General features: G+C 55.3%; 1 protein-coding gene across 2 annotated transcripts in view; it reads right to left on the bottom strand.

Annotated features, from left to right (window-relative positions):
- WNT11 (wingless-type MMTV integration site family, member 11) overlaps nt 1–13,391 on the bottom strand; it is a 21,868-nt gene that overhangs the window by 2,704 nt on the left and 5,773 nt on the right. For both annotated transcript variants that reach the window (XM_010847554.1, XM_010847553.1), the window contains exons 3-5: nt 7,042–7,277; nt 5,196–5,473; nt 2,061–2,353 (exon numbers count right to left, since the gene is read on the bottom strand). In XM_010847554.1, the coding sequence (XP_010845856.1) occupies nt 2,061–2,353; nt 5,196–5,473; nt 7,042–7,277 (807 nt within the window). The remainder of the gene's footprint in view (nt 1–2,060; nt 2,354–5,195; nt 5,474–7,041; nt 7,278–13,391) is intronic.

Genomic DNA, 13,391 nt, shown 5'->3' with positions numbered 1-13,391 from the left:
ACCCCCCTGTACCCCTAAATCCCCAACCTAGTAAAGTTCATGTTTCCCCTCCTCCAGGAAGCCTTCCTTGTTGTCCAGGCTGAGTCAGGGCCCCTCTAGGCTCCCCGTTTTCGCTCTGTCACAATCCAAGCACTTGATGTCCCTCCACAGCCAGCCAGAGCCTCATATAATGGATGTAAAAAGTGTCTGTGGTTGTAAGCCACCGGGGTGGCGTTACTACAGAAAAAGCGGACCCATACAGCTGTCTGCCAAGGCCCATCCTCAGAGGAATGACTGAGGGCTGAGCATGGTAGGAAACCAGAGGGGCTGGGGGGATAGCATTCTGAGAAAGCAAACGTGGCTGCTGGTGCTGTGGGAAGGGGCCTCCTCATCAACAGTCTGGGGACAAGTCCTTGGGGCAGAGTCACAACAGCTGGGAAGGAAGAGGCCTGGCAGCCTCAGGGAGGGGTTCCGGGGAGCCAGTCATTCACAAACCCTTCCCAGGGCACTGATCACACCCAGCATGGAGGGGCTGTGTGATTCGAATCACATCAACCCTCCAGGTGTGTGGCATTGTCCCCAAGGCACAGAAGACAACCTTGAGCTTCAGGTCCCCCTGCTAGAAAGCTGTGGTGTCAGGATGGGAGCTGTCCTTCCTGAGACACACACAGGCACAGCCGGCCCAGGGCTCCAGGGAGAACCCCTCGTTGCTCTGGGGTCCTCAGTGGGCTTCCCCCAGGTCCTGTGGGTTCTAGAATCCTACCCCTACCCTATCCTCATCACACCCACCCCGGGTCCTCAGCCTAGACTCCCGCTCCTTCCTGTCTCTCTGGCCTGACCTGGTTTCATCTTCACTCTGCCTGACCTCCTCAATCTGGCCTCCAGATGGGCGCCTGGGCCTCCTCTTACAGCCTGCTGCCCTGGCCCGTGAGGAGGGAGCCCCCCAAAGAAGCCCCCCTCTCCTAGAGACAGGAACGTGGGCTGAGGAGGAAGCAAAAGCTGGCCAGGCACCAACTATGTGCCAGACACGTTCTCAGACACCCTCACTCTGGTTCAATATTCTTTTAACCCCAAAGAACACTCGTCTTGTGGAATGCTATTAGGGGCTCCTTAATAAAAGAGTTCCACAGCCAAACACCTCTGGGAAACAGAGGCTTAGACAGATCCTTTACTGCGGGATTCCTCAGAGCCCTTAATATGTTCTCGTGCCTTGCAAAGAGAATTTCCCAGTGTATTTGATTGCACAACTATTTCTTTATAGCATTTCAGGCTTGGATTCCTCCTGAACCATCTCAGGAAAGAGCTGCCCCTCTGAATCATCAGCCCCTCCTGGCACCCAGGAGGTCTGCTGTCCCCACTGGCTCCCTCCCTCTCTCCAGTCCTGGATCAGCTTCAGCCTCTACGATAGGCCTTGCTATAGGGATCCCAGCCCTGGCTCTGAAATGAGGGTAGGGGGAGGCAGGGGAGAGGCTAGAAGAGAGAGCTAGGGTCTGGGAGGGGTGGATGTAGGTGGGGACGTGGGAGCACCCTCTCTCCACAAAATTCAGGCTGGCCTCACTCTCCTGCTGCCCCTTTGGAGCGTGCCTGCCCTGGAACCGCCTCCACGCTGTGCAGACTTCGGGTGTGGCCACGGGGCTGCCTGCTGCCTCCCCCGCCCCATGGCTCAGCTCATTTGTCCAACCAGCAGGTTGTCTGACATGATCCTTCACGTATTCATTTGACAGACATCTACTGAGGACCTACTTCATGTCAGGCAGCCTCTTTCCTAGCCCTTGTCTCCCACATAGTCATTGTCTCTTCCCATCTGTCTCTGTCACTAGGGGGCAGGTGAGGTAGGGACCTCTCACGAGCCTCCATTCCCAAGGAGCCCCTGCATGGGTGAGGTGCACAACAGCCTCTCCCAGGAGCTCTCCTCGGGGCTGCTGGGACCCCACACCTCCACTCAGCATTCGACCAGGCAGAGACTCCATTCCCCAAATGCCAACTGAAGCCCGACCGACCGTGTGTGCCCGGGCCTGAGCTGGGAAGGGGCATGCCCCACATGACTGACCTTTCCTGCCATGGAGGCAGCAGGCCCTTACCTGTCCTGCGTCCCGTGTGAGCCCACCTTCTCATTCTTCATGCAGAAATCAGGGGAGCTCTGCAGATAGATGAGCTCTGAGTCCTTCACAGGTCGGATGTCCAGGTCCTTGGGCACTAAGTGCTTGCGGGTACCCATGGGTCGGTGCACCACCTTGGTGGCCGACAGGTAGCGGGTCTTGAGGTCGGCGGCCACATCCCGAAGCTCCTGCAGCCCCTTCCAGCAGGTGCGGATGGAGCAGGAGCCAGATACCCCATGGCACTTACACTTCATTTCCAGAGAGGCACGCAGAGCCTGCGGACAGGGGGAGGGCGTTGGGCTGGGTGGTGGGGCTCCTTCCCTTGCCTGCCCTGGGCCCTGGCCCCACCCCTCCGCCTGCCAGTGTTCTCAGGGAGTCACCGCCTGCCCCGGGCGACAAGGGACAAGGGACAGGGCATTTTGCTCTAAAGCTGCAGGGTAGATCCTTAGCTCCTTCTCCAACCCTGGGGGGCAGCTGGGAGGGGCAGGAAGAGAGTGGCTTTCGCAGGGGTAACAGTGCCATTCACACATCTACTGTACCTAGTCCACTTCAAATGGTTTCGTCAGCACAGAAGTCGTTCATGGGTAATACCATTAATTTCCCCATTTAAAAAAGAGAAAATGAAGGCTCAGAGAGGCTGAGTCTCCCGCCCAACGCTACACAGTTAGGAGATCTAGGGCTGGGATTTGAACCCAGTTCCGAGGGCAATTCCGAAAGCCATGGCTTTTCACATTCTCTGCTTTTCCTCTCTCACAAAATGCTTGCTGAAAAAAAGGGAGTGGGAGAAGAAATGGAAGGGAGGGAGAGGAGAAGCAGCAGCAGCAAGAGGTGGGTGCTAGGGGCTGGCCTTCCCCGCGGCTGCCTGTTGCCGCATCATCACTCAGCACCTGTCTTCATGTGCACTGAGCAGGTGTGTAATCGCTACCTTATAGAGTCGTTGAAAGGATTCAACAAGATGACATATATGAAAGCGTCTTGTGAACTACTAAAGTTAAATCAATATTTGGTTTTGAAAAATCTGTCTAAATAAGAATTATGGTGGGCAGGGTTGGGCTCAGGGCCTGGGGAGACTCTAGCCGTGGCTTTGGAAATGACTCTGCGACTGACTTCCGCAGGCCTCAGTTTCTCCCTGCGAACCTGAGGGGCGAGTGAGACGCCTTCTGCAGGTCATCCAGTTCTGCAGTCTGAGCCCCGCCCCCTTGCACACAGGACTGGGATCCCTCTGCCCTCCCGCCTGCCCTGTGGGCTCCACTGCAAGGGTCAGGGGTCTCCCGGGCCTGTCCGTGCATCAAAAGTACGGGGAAACTGAGGCACACGGAGGGAGCCTTGCTGCAATCCCATGGGGAGTTAGTGAGGAAGCTGGTCAAGGTCCCAGGGTTCCCTACCCCTCACAGTGCCGGTAAGTGGGGAGTGAGGGAGTCCACTTGGGTCTAGAGGCTGGAACTGTCTCAGCAAAGCCTGTGGAGAGCACACAATGAAGTGAACCTGACCGCAGGGCACGTGGGGCTTCCCAAGGGCAGGAGGTCCTTCTAAGTCATCCAGGAAAGTAAACCACACTCAGCAACTCAGCTCAGAGGGCAGGAAGGGCCAGGCTTCCCAAGGCCTCGGTGCCAGGGCAAGGCATGCTGTCACTGACCCTCCTGGGCCCCTGTGAATGGCCCCAGGGAGGCCAGCTCCGAGGCATCAGGGCCCAGGGACAGGCATGCTGCTGCTGCTGCTGCTAAGCTTCAGTTGTGTCCGACTGTGTGACCCCATAGACGGCAGCCCACCAGGCTCCCCCGTCCCTGGGATTCTTCAGGCAAGAACACTGGTGTGGGTTGCCATTTCCTTCTCCAATGGGACAAACGTGAGATGCCCCCAAAGCTGAGGACCCTGAGTGGACTGCACCACGGGATGGGATGGCTGCCAGTGTAGCCGGCACATGGCACCATGAGGCTGGGGCCTGGCCGTGGGCAGGAATAGGGCTGGGTTCTTGGGCAGGAGGATGGTGAAGGGCTCCCAGTGGGTTTCCAAGGGTTGTGGGGAGCAGGCCCGCAGGGTTCGGAGGCAGAAGTTCTTGGTCCCTAGCCAGACTCTGCTACAGACCACAGGGTGACTTGACCTGTTTCCCCAACTGTCCAAAGACGGCCTGGACGTCCTAGAATCCTTACACAAGGGAGATGAGAGAGAGAGGAAGGTGAGGACGTGGAAACCTTGGACTTGGAATCCCACAGACCTGGGCTCCATCGCACTGTGTGTCCTTGGCCAAGCCACCTACGTCCTTCTGCCTCACTTGGGGCCTCTGCACAAGGGGCCCAGGGGGGCTGCAGGGCGGAGGTCATGAGGTTCATCCCTAGCTGACACCCCGCCCTCCGGGGTCAGCTCCCCATCTGTAAGGAGAGTAACAGCGCCCCTTCACAGTCTGGTTTCATGGACCATGGAAGAGAAAGCTAAGCAAGCACCCACCACAGTGTCTGGCACACAGATGAGGATCAGGTTTGTTAAAAAGGTCGTTCATTCACTTATGCACTCATTCCAACCTTCTGCACAATGAGGTGAGGAGTTAAAGCAACACTGATAATGACATACATGGAGGGGAAATCATGTTTTGGAGACTAGGGTGGGGTTTTGATCTGGGAGAGAGTTCCCATTAGAGTCAAGGAGATGACCCTTAGCTCTCCACGGCCCACGGCCCACTCCATGCTTCCTCTCATGCCCAGCCTTGGCCCAGAGCCCCAGAGGAGGAGTCTGAGGAAAATGTGACAATGAGGACTAGAGAGCACCCACCCGTCCCATTTTATAGATGGGAACAACTGAGGGCAGAGAGGAAGTGACTCGCCCAGTGTCACACAATGGATTTAGAGCTCCTGACTCCCAGCTTAGCGCTCCTTCTGCTCCACCAACGTTCTCCAATCCAAACCCCGGTGGACCCCCTGGAGGAGAAGAAGCCAGGCAAGCCCCAAGCAGCTGGAGAGGGAAGAGCCAGGGGAGGCCAGGAACAAATCAGTGTGGACAAATCAGTGTGGGCATATCAGGGCCCGTCCCCCCCAACCCCCTCCACTGGGGCACACCGGGTAGCCCTTTCCAGGCCAACTGGCACAGGCACAACCATCTGGGGGTGGGCGGGGGGGTGGTTACCTGTCTCCCCACTTCACTGTTGTGTAGACGCATCAGTTTATTGGCTTGGGATCCTGTTTTTTTCACCTTCATAGGAGCATCGGAAAACTTGGCCCCCATGAGGAGCCCGTAGCTGAGGTTGTCCGCACATCCTCCCCAGCGGTTCCCGGGCCCGGGTGGCTCACCTGGGACGGGGCCGCAGGAGCAGCCGGGCAGGTCGCCGGAGGTGCAGGCCCGGGCGATGGCGTGGCTGATGGCGGCCGCCGACAGCGCATACACGAAGGCTGACTCCCGGGTCCCTGTGGGAAGGAGCGGGATCAACCAGGGCGGGCGACCCAAGCATCGGACCGTGCCCAGGGCTGAGGTCCCCACCTGCCTCTGGGGCCAGATGGGGCCAGGGGTGGCGAGTGGATGGAGCAGGTGGAGGGTGGCACGAGGGCCATTCGACTGTCCCCCCCAACCCTACCCCAAATGGACTAGCTGACGGGCACACTCACTCTGAAGCCCGAAAAGCCAGCAACCCCACAGGCACACCCTCACACACTCAGCACACTGCACTTGCACCCTGCACGCCCCACCCCCACGTCAGGGACTGCTTTCAGGGACTGAGGGCCCTGTCCCTGAGCTCCTCAAAGACAGGCGAGCAAACAGCCTGCTGCGGGATGAAAGGTGTATCCCAAAAAGATACAGTCAAGTCCTGACCCCTGGTACCTGTGAACGTGACCTTATTCAGAAATGGGGTCTTTGCAAGTGTAACTGAGCTGAGGTCATTAGACAGATCAGAGTGGGCCCGGATACAACAACGGGGGTCCTTGGAGGAAGAGGGAATCTTGGACACAGAGACATATAGGGCAGAGGCCACGTGACTGAGACAGAGACGGAAGAGATGCAGCTACAAGCCAAGGAACACACAGACTGTGGCAGTCCCCAGAAGTGAAGGCGAGGCAGGGATGAGTCTTCCCCCTCGTGCCTTCAGAGGAAACCCTGCGGACATCCTGACTCTGACTTTGGACTTCCAGCCTCCAGATGCAGATGATTCTCCCCTTGTGAGAAGCCCCCAGAACGTGGGGCTTTGTTACAGCAGCCTTAGCAACTAAGATGGAGCCAACGTGCCTTGGCTGTGGGGTCCTGGCTTCAGGTCCAAGCAAGTTACTGCCCTTCTCAAGCCTTGGTGTCCTTAACTGTAGAGTGGGAACGATATACCTACCTTACAGGCCTGCTCTGGAGAGTTAAGATAATTCAGGAAGAAGGGGGGCTTTCTTTGTAAAGTGCTGCACACACATGGCCTGTCACTGTGTAAGGGACAGAACTGATCTCCTGCCTTTCAAAAGCCTCCTTATGATACACAGGAACCCCCACCCCAATCCATCCCAAATGCTCTCTCCTCCAGAAAGTCTTCTCCACAGATGCTCCTTAATCTCTATCACTCTGGGCCTCTCACAGCACTTTGAGTCGGGTTGGTCTAGAATTACCATGTGGCACACCTGTCTGCCCTAAGGGTGGGCTCAGTCGCACTCTCGTTATAGACTCCCACCCCGCCCACCAGCCTCCCTGCATCATTCATTCCTTTGTCCAGCTCTGAGGGGAATGCATGCATTTGTACTGTCATCCAGGCTCCCCTGCACTCCCCGTATGTTCATCCATTCATCAATTCACGCCCAAACACCCATGTCCATGATTAATTCATCCACCCACCCATCCGTGGATCCATCCATCATCCAGTTATTCACTCATCCACCATCACGCTTCCATCCATCCATCCATGAACACAGCCACCTATCTAAACACACATATATTTATGCCTGAATTCATCCACCTCTCCCCGCACGCATTCCGCAGGCCCTAGCAGGCCCTGCCGGCCCCCTACCTCTCTCCAGGTCGAGCAGATAGTTGGGGGCGAGCTCGATGGAGGAGCAGTTCCAGCGCATGTCGGCGAAGGCCCGGCGGCAGGCCTTCATGACCTCGCGGGCGGCGTGCACGATGGTGTGCATGAGCTCCAGGTTGCTGCGGCACAGCTGTACCTGCGCTGACACCAGGCCCTCCAGCTGCTTGCAGTGCTGCGTCTGGTTCAGCGCCAGGGCCGCCGGGGTCTTGGACAGGGCCCTGCACGTGGCCAGAAAGCAGCCAGTGAAAAGGAAGTCAGGTCTGGAGCACAAGGCCAGAAAGCAGCCAGTGAAAAGAAAGTCAGGCCCAAGAGAGACCCTGCTGCCTCCACCCACTGCATGGCCCCAGCCTTTCTCAGTGGCTCCGGAGCCTTTACTGGAAGCAGCTGGGAAAGCAGGAGGCCAAGCACTGCTGTCCCCAGTAGGGGAATGGCTCTCCCTCCCACCCTTGTGTGACCCTGGGCACATCCCTGTCCTTTTCTGGGCTGGAGGCCCTCATTCCTAACATAGGATTGTGACCACCCCCCAACCCTACCTAAGTTTTATTATAATTAGACTAACAGTTTTCTAGTTCACAAAGCATTCACATCCATTGCCTTATTTAGTCCTCACACAGCTGTGGATTATTATTTTTTATGCAACATTCACTCAATACTGAGCCAGACACTATGCTAGGTGCTAGATTATAGTCATCAGTATAATATACATTATTAATTGAGCACTTACTGGTACTCAATTACTATCTAGTGGCTCAGATAGTAAAGAATCCACCTGCAATGCAGGAGACCTGGGTTCAATCCCTAGGTTGGAAAGATCCCCTGGAGAAGGGCATGGCAACCCACTCCAGTATTCTTGTCTGTAGAATCCCCATGGACAGACTCCCCCTGCCAGAATCCCCTGGCAGGCTACAGTCCATGGGGTCGCAAAGAGTTGGACACGACTGAGTGACTAAGCACACAGCCATTAACTTGCTGTGTGACTTTAGATAAATCACTGTCCTCTCTGGGTCTCAGTGTCTGTACCTGTAAACTGTATTCCCCAGAGCAGGCTCCAGTGAGACACTCTGAAAAAGCGGATCCACGGTCAAGCACATTTTAGGGCTGTGGTATACTATATCCCCTCTTGAAGAATAACTATGCATATTTTCATTTTAAAGGCCTTGAGAAGTCCTGCAGCAAAGCAACAGGCCTGGTTTGTAACTTCCAAGTCTGCTGAGCACAAAACCCTTTATTTGAGGAGTCCTAACCTCATCCATGCTTTGGGAATGCTGGCCTAGGAGGTTCTCTATGAACCCTGATGATGCTATAGGACCTCTGAGCCTCCCAGATTCCAGCTCTGGGCACTGAAATTCTAAGACTTTAGGCCCAGGGGACCATCCTAGATTCGCCTTCTTCCCAGGCCTTCTCTCAGGAGCAGATTGCATCAGGCTGCACCTCCTCTAAGTGGAGGCTAGAGGGACCCCACAGTCTTAAAGAGTTCCACATAGACCTGGTCCCTACCCTAGGGCCAGGGTCTAGAAATCCAGCAGAGACCTTGGAAGGACAAGGGAAAAGCAGGGGCCAGCCTTCAGGCCTGCGTGCTGTGTGTCCTACTTGCTGGGACCATGGCAGACCTCATCCAGGGTCAGGGCTGAGACCTGGCAAGGCCTGGACTCCTGAGCCCCTGGCCTGAGATCCCAAGGGAGGCAGCCCAGTGCCAAAGAACAGCACAGGCCTAGGCAGACTTTTGGCCCTGTCATCCCCGCCTCCGTCACCCGCACTCCCCTGTGACCTTGAGCAAGGCAAGTAACCTCTCCCCTCCCAGTACTGTCTGGGGGATTAACTCCATGAGTGTCACATGCTCTGTCCAGGGCTGACACACCATGGTCAGTGCCCTGTGATGAAATCTACCACATTACTGCATTGGTGGCCTCTTCCTACCTCAGCCTCTTGCACTCACTTAGTCAAGGTCAAGGGCTCCCCTCTGACTTCACAGCCCCTCAGGTGGCAAGCCTGCCACCACCCCAGTGCTCTCCAGCCTCTTGTCCTTTTCCCCCACAAATTGAAATATCCACTATACCAGACTCCTAGCTTCTCTGCCAGGGACTACCCTGACACCATGCCTGTGCCCAGACTTATGCTGGTGCCAGGAATGCCCTTCCCCTGTTCCTGTACCTAAATGAAAAAATGAACTTGATCTGTTTGTGGGAGAAATATTTACTAAGCACCAACTCTTCCCAGACTCATTTGGTAATGAAGGATATAGATCCTTTCCTCAAGGAGCCCCTCAACAGACAGCTGCACAAACCTATCACCAGTTATAAAGCAACCTAGATGTTTCAGCTCATAGACTGGCCCAGGCGAGAGCTCAGGCTTTGGGCGACAGCTGTATGACCTGGGTAAGTTACTTAACCTCTCTGGGCCTCATGGTCTTCATTTGTTATAAGAAAATGATAAATTCTACTTCCAAGGATTATGGTTAAGATTTAAATGTGATAATGGCTGGAAAGCATTTGGAGTATTCATATATGGAATTCCTCACTTGTTGCCACTTAAATCTTGGACCAGAGGGAGTCAGGAGACCCGGGTTGGGACTCAAGCTCTGGCCTCAACGTGCTGTGCAATCTTGGGTAAACTGCTGCCACTGTCTGAGCATCAACCACATAATGGGGATTCCTGGAGGCCTTGCAGGGGCCAAATGAAATGATATGTGCTTATAGGTACTAATAGGTTAGTTGGCTTCCTCCTGCCTCTCTCTGCCATGCCCCTACAACTCCAAAATATAGAAGTCTTCCCAGAGGCCTGGGAAGCAGAGCCAGGGCAAGTGAGCACAGCCTGGGGGCCACACTGCGGTGGCACAACCCAGCCTGTCTGAGATTGACTGTGGGTGACTTGGGCTTCTCCCTCACTGCCATCCCTGGCCCACCCCTCCCCAAGGCGTGAGCCAAGAAAGCTGGTGTAGCTGGTACAGACCTCAGGCCTGATGGCTTGATCCTACCAATGCCGGGATACCTGGGGAACCTGCTGCCTGAATTCCTGCAGCCCGTAATGGGTGAGGGGGGACCACACAGGGGCAGTATAACGCCCCATCCCAGCCTGTTTCTTGGTTGTTAAAACGTCTCTGCCTCCACCTGGCAAACACTGTCCACGCACATGGGCCCACTGCCCCAGATGGACACAGCAGTCCCCAGTTTCATCCCATTGTCACAATGTCTCGGGGGGCCTGGGAGAATATTACCCACTTTAATCAGAGGAGGACACTGAGGCGGTCCGATGCCTGGGTGCTCGGCCTCCTCCGGATGCCACCTTCCTGGGTTCCCTCTCTACTGGGCTGGGGTCCATCCACACTCAGCCTGCCCTGAGCCCACTCTGCCCATCACCCTTGCCCAGCTTCCATCCTTCCCCTGTGAGCCAGTTTTCTATTTCACAACAGGAACGATTACAGGAGGTATACGAGAAACACCCAGCACGGTACTGGGCATACAGCAGGCACAATGCAGGGTGGCTGTCTTCCAGGTCCTTTCCCTGGGCTCCTGCTCAGAAAGTGTATAACGTAAGCTCAGACTTTTCCTGGGGAGCTCAGTTCAGGTAACTCCTGAGCACCGGGCACTGCGGCTCCCGGGAGGGGTTCTCTGGACTCCTGGGGTCTGGATCAGCTATTCTGGGTCAGTCTATCCATCTCTGAAGTCATCAAGCATCCACCTCCCCAGCTGGTGGTGAGGGAGGTTCCATGAGGGGAATCCAGTGTGGACAATGAGTCTCAGCCTTCCCAGGAGGGCAGAGGACAAATGGGAACCATCTTGGAGGTGCTGGGTGGGCACGGGGCTGCGGAGAGCGCAGTCAGGACAGAGCGGCCAGCTGCAGCGTGCTGGGAGAGGCCGGCTCACAGGAGCGTGCAGACCGGGAGATCAGGAGGCAGGAGGCAGCGGATTCCACTCCAGAGGAGGGCGATGCGGTCATCTGGTAATTAGTGGTAATGACCGTTTCTAACTAAGGCCCCCTTGGGGAGGTAATCAAGGATTAGGGTGGGAGGTGGGGGAGTTACCCGTCTGGACATCTCGTCCGGCTTGCCTCACTGTAGCAGACCCCTAATTGAAAACATTTTGGTTTATCTGGGGGCGGGTGCATGGGGGAGAAGGTGGAAGAGAGGACAGGAGGGGACAGAGAGTTCACAGGCGAGGCCTATGCCAAGGGGGCCGTGGGATGGCTGAGGTCTCCTCATTCAGGAGTTGGGGCTCTCCTGGGAATGGTGGGGTGGTGGTGAGGGGCGCAGAGACCTGGGTTTCAGCTCCAGCTCAGCTGCCCATCTAACGTTCAACTTTGGGCAAGTCACCGTCCCTCTCCGAGCCTCAGTGTCCCCCTTCCATTGTGCAAGTGGGAACACTGAGGCCCAGAGAAGGGTAGGGCTTGCCCAGACCTGTACACAAGCAGCCAATCAGAGAATCAGAAGCAGAGCCAGGCTAGAACTCCTAGATCACAGGCTAGGGCTCTTTCACTCCACTGTAGAGATGAGGAAACTGAGGCTCAGAAAGGCTCAAGTGATTGATTTGCCTGAGGTCCGGCTCACAGCTAGTGAACTGTCAGAGTTCAGGCTGGGACTCAGGTCTCCTAACTCGGGTCCAGTGCTTCTCCCAGCCTCTCTGCGGCAACTGTGTCCTTCTGAGTCTCTTCGGACTCTTCCTCGAGAGGCCTGACGCAGAATGAGCAGCAGACTTACTGGGGCCACTCCACCCACCCTGGGGCTGCCTCCAGAGGCTCAGAGAAGGCTGGAACCATCCTCTCTGCCCCCACGACAGCCAGAGAAGGTTCTCCCCACACTCTCTGGTCTGAGTCTCCCACCATTTGGCTTGGGTGGGAGGGGAGGTAGGGGAGGGACCCCCCAGGCGTTTCCACCCCCTCTCCCTTACCCCTACTCCACAGGAAGTTCAGGCTGAGTCCTGGGTCCCCATCAGTAGGCATTCTGGGTCACTCAGCCACGTCTGCTTTCAGTTCCCATGTCAAATTCCCCTCTCCTCTTCAGCTTACTTTCCAAAGCCACATCCTCAGGACCCCCAGCTTTTCATCCCCACTGTACACTTCTCCTAACTTTCCTGTGGTTCCGAGACCAAGAGGAAATAGAGCCAGGCAGCTTAAGTCCAAATTCTGCCCCTGCTGCCTACTAGCTGTGACACCCTGTTCATTAAAGACCCGCTGAGCCTCTACTTCCTCTTCTGTTTAATGAGGGAGATGGCCGAACCCACTTCACATGGCGGTTGGGAGACAGATGAAACAACATACATCAAGAACGTAGAACAGTGCCTGGCATATTCCAAGGCCATATATATATATATATATATGACCTTGCCATATGGTCTGCAAGGCCATATATATACACACACAGATACACACATATTGTTATTCTTAAACTCCACTCTTTGTCCTGCTTCCTCCTGTATCTTCAGCTCCAGCAATTTAACCGCTATCAAAGAGGTTTGGCTTCATGGAGCCTATCTGCCTGGCTTCTGATCCCACATCCACCATTAATTAACTAGCTGTGTGACCTTAGGCCAGTTCCTTAACCTCTCTGTACCTTAGTTTCCTCGTTTGTAAAATGGTAGCGATAAGAATGTCACCTACTTCACAAGAGTTTTATCAAAGTTAAATGTCTAAAGCTCTGGGGATTTACTGGTAAGCTCCTGTAATTTCTGGCTTCTCTGTTTCCCCACATGCACAGTTCTGTCCCTGCGGTTCCTTCTGCCTAGGATGCCTGCTCTGCATTCCATCCATGGCCATTGAAATCCTATCTATCCTTTGAAGCCTGGCTCAAAGTCACCTCCCTTACGTGGGACTAACCACTCTTCCTCTGGGCTCCCATGCTCCCTCTTCTAGGACACAGCCCAAAGTCCACTTTGTATCGTTATATGTCTGTTTCCCTCAAGAGGCTGGAAGTGCTTTTAAGGCAGACACTGAGGTATACTCATTTTTTTGTGGCAGCCTAGGCTATGCAGTGGGGATAGCATGGATGTTGGGCTTAACTAGCCATCTACTGCAGACCCTACCAAGCCACATGCCAGCTTGGAGGCCCGTGCAAGTCACACATTTCTCGGAGGGAATGATAGCAATGTACCCCACAACATGTTAGTGGCAAGCCCAGTTCTTGGCCTCTGATGCTCCTTCTGCCCTTTAACAATGGCTTTCCTTCTCTGGACCTCAGTTTCCTTATCTATACAATGTTAGTGGTGGACGAGAAGGGCTTGGGCTCTCTGACCAGAGGTTCTCACCAACTGGGGCAGAGCCAGGTACCAGCAGAAGGAGGAAAGTGGCTGATTTCTCATAAAACTAATCAGGAGCAGCTGAGAAAAGCTGGTTTCCCACCC

The sequence above is a fragment of the Bison bison genome, unplaced genomic scaffold (genome assembly GCF_000754665.1).
Source record: "Bison bison bison isolate TAMUID 2011002044 unplaced genomic scaffold, Bison_UMD1.0 scf7180017864251, whole genome shotgun sequence".
In the NCBI taxonomy this organism is placed as follows: Eukaryota; Metazoa; Chordata; class Mammalia; order Artiodactyla; family Bovidae; genus Bison; species Bison bison.
Note: the sequence above shows the minus strand (reverse complement) of the source record. Positions and strands in the feature narration are given on the sequence as shown.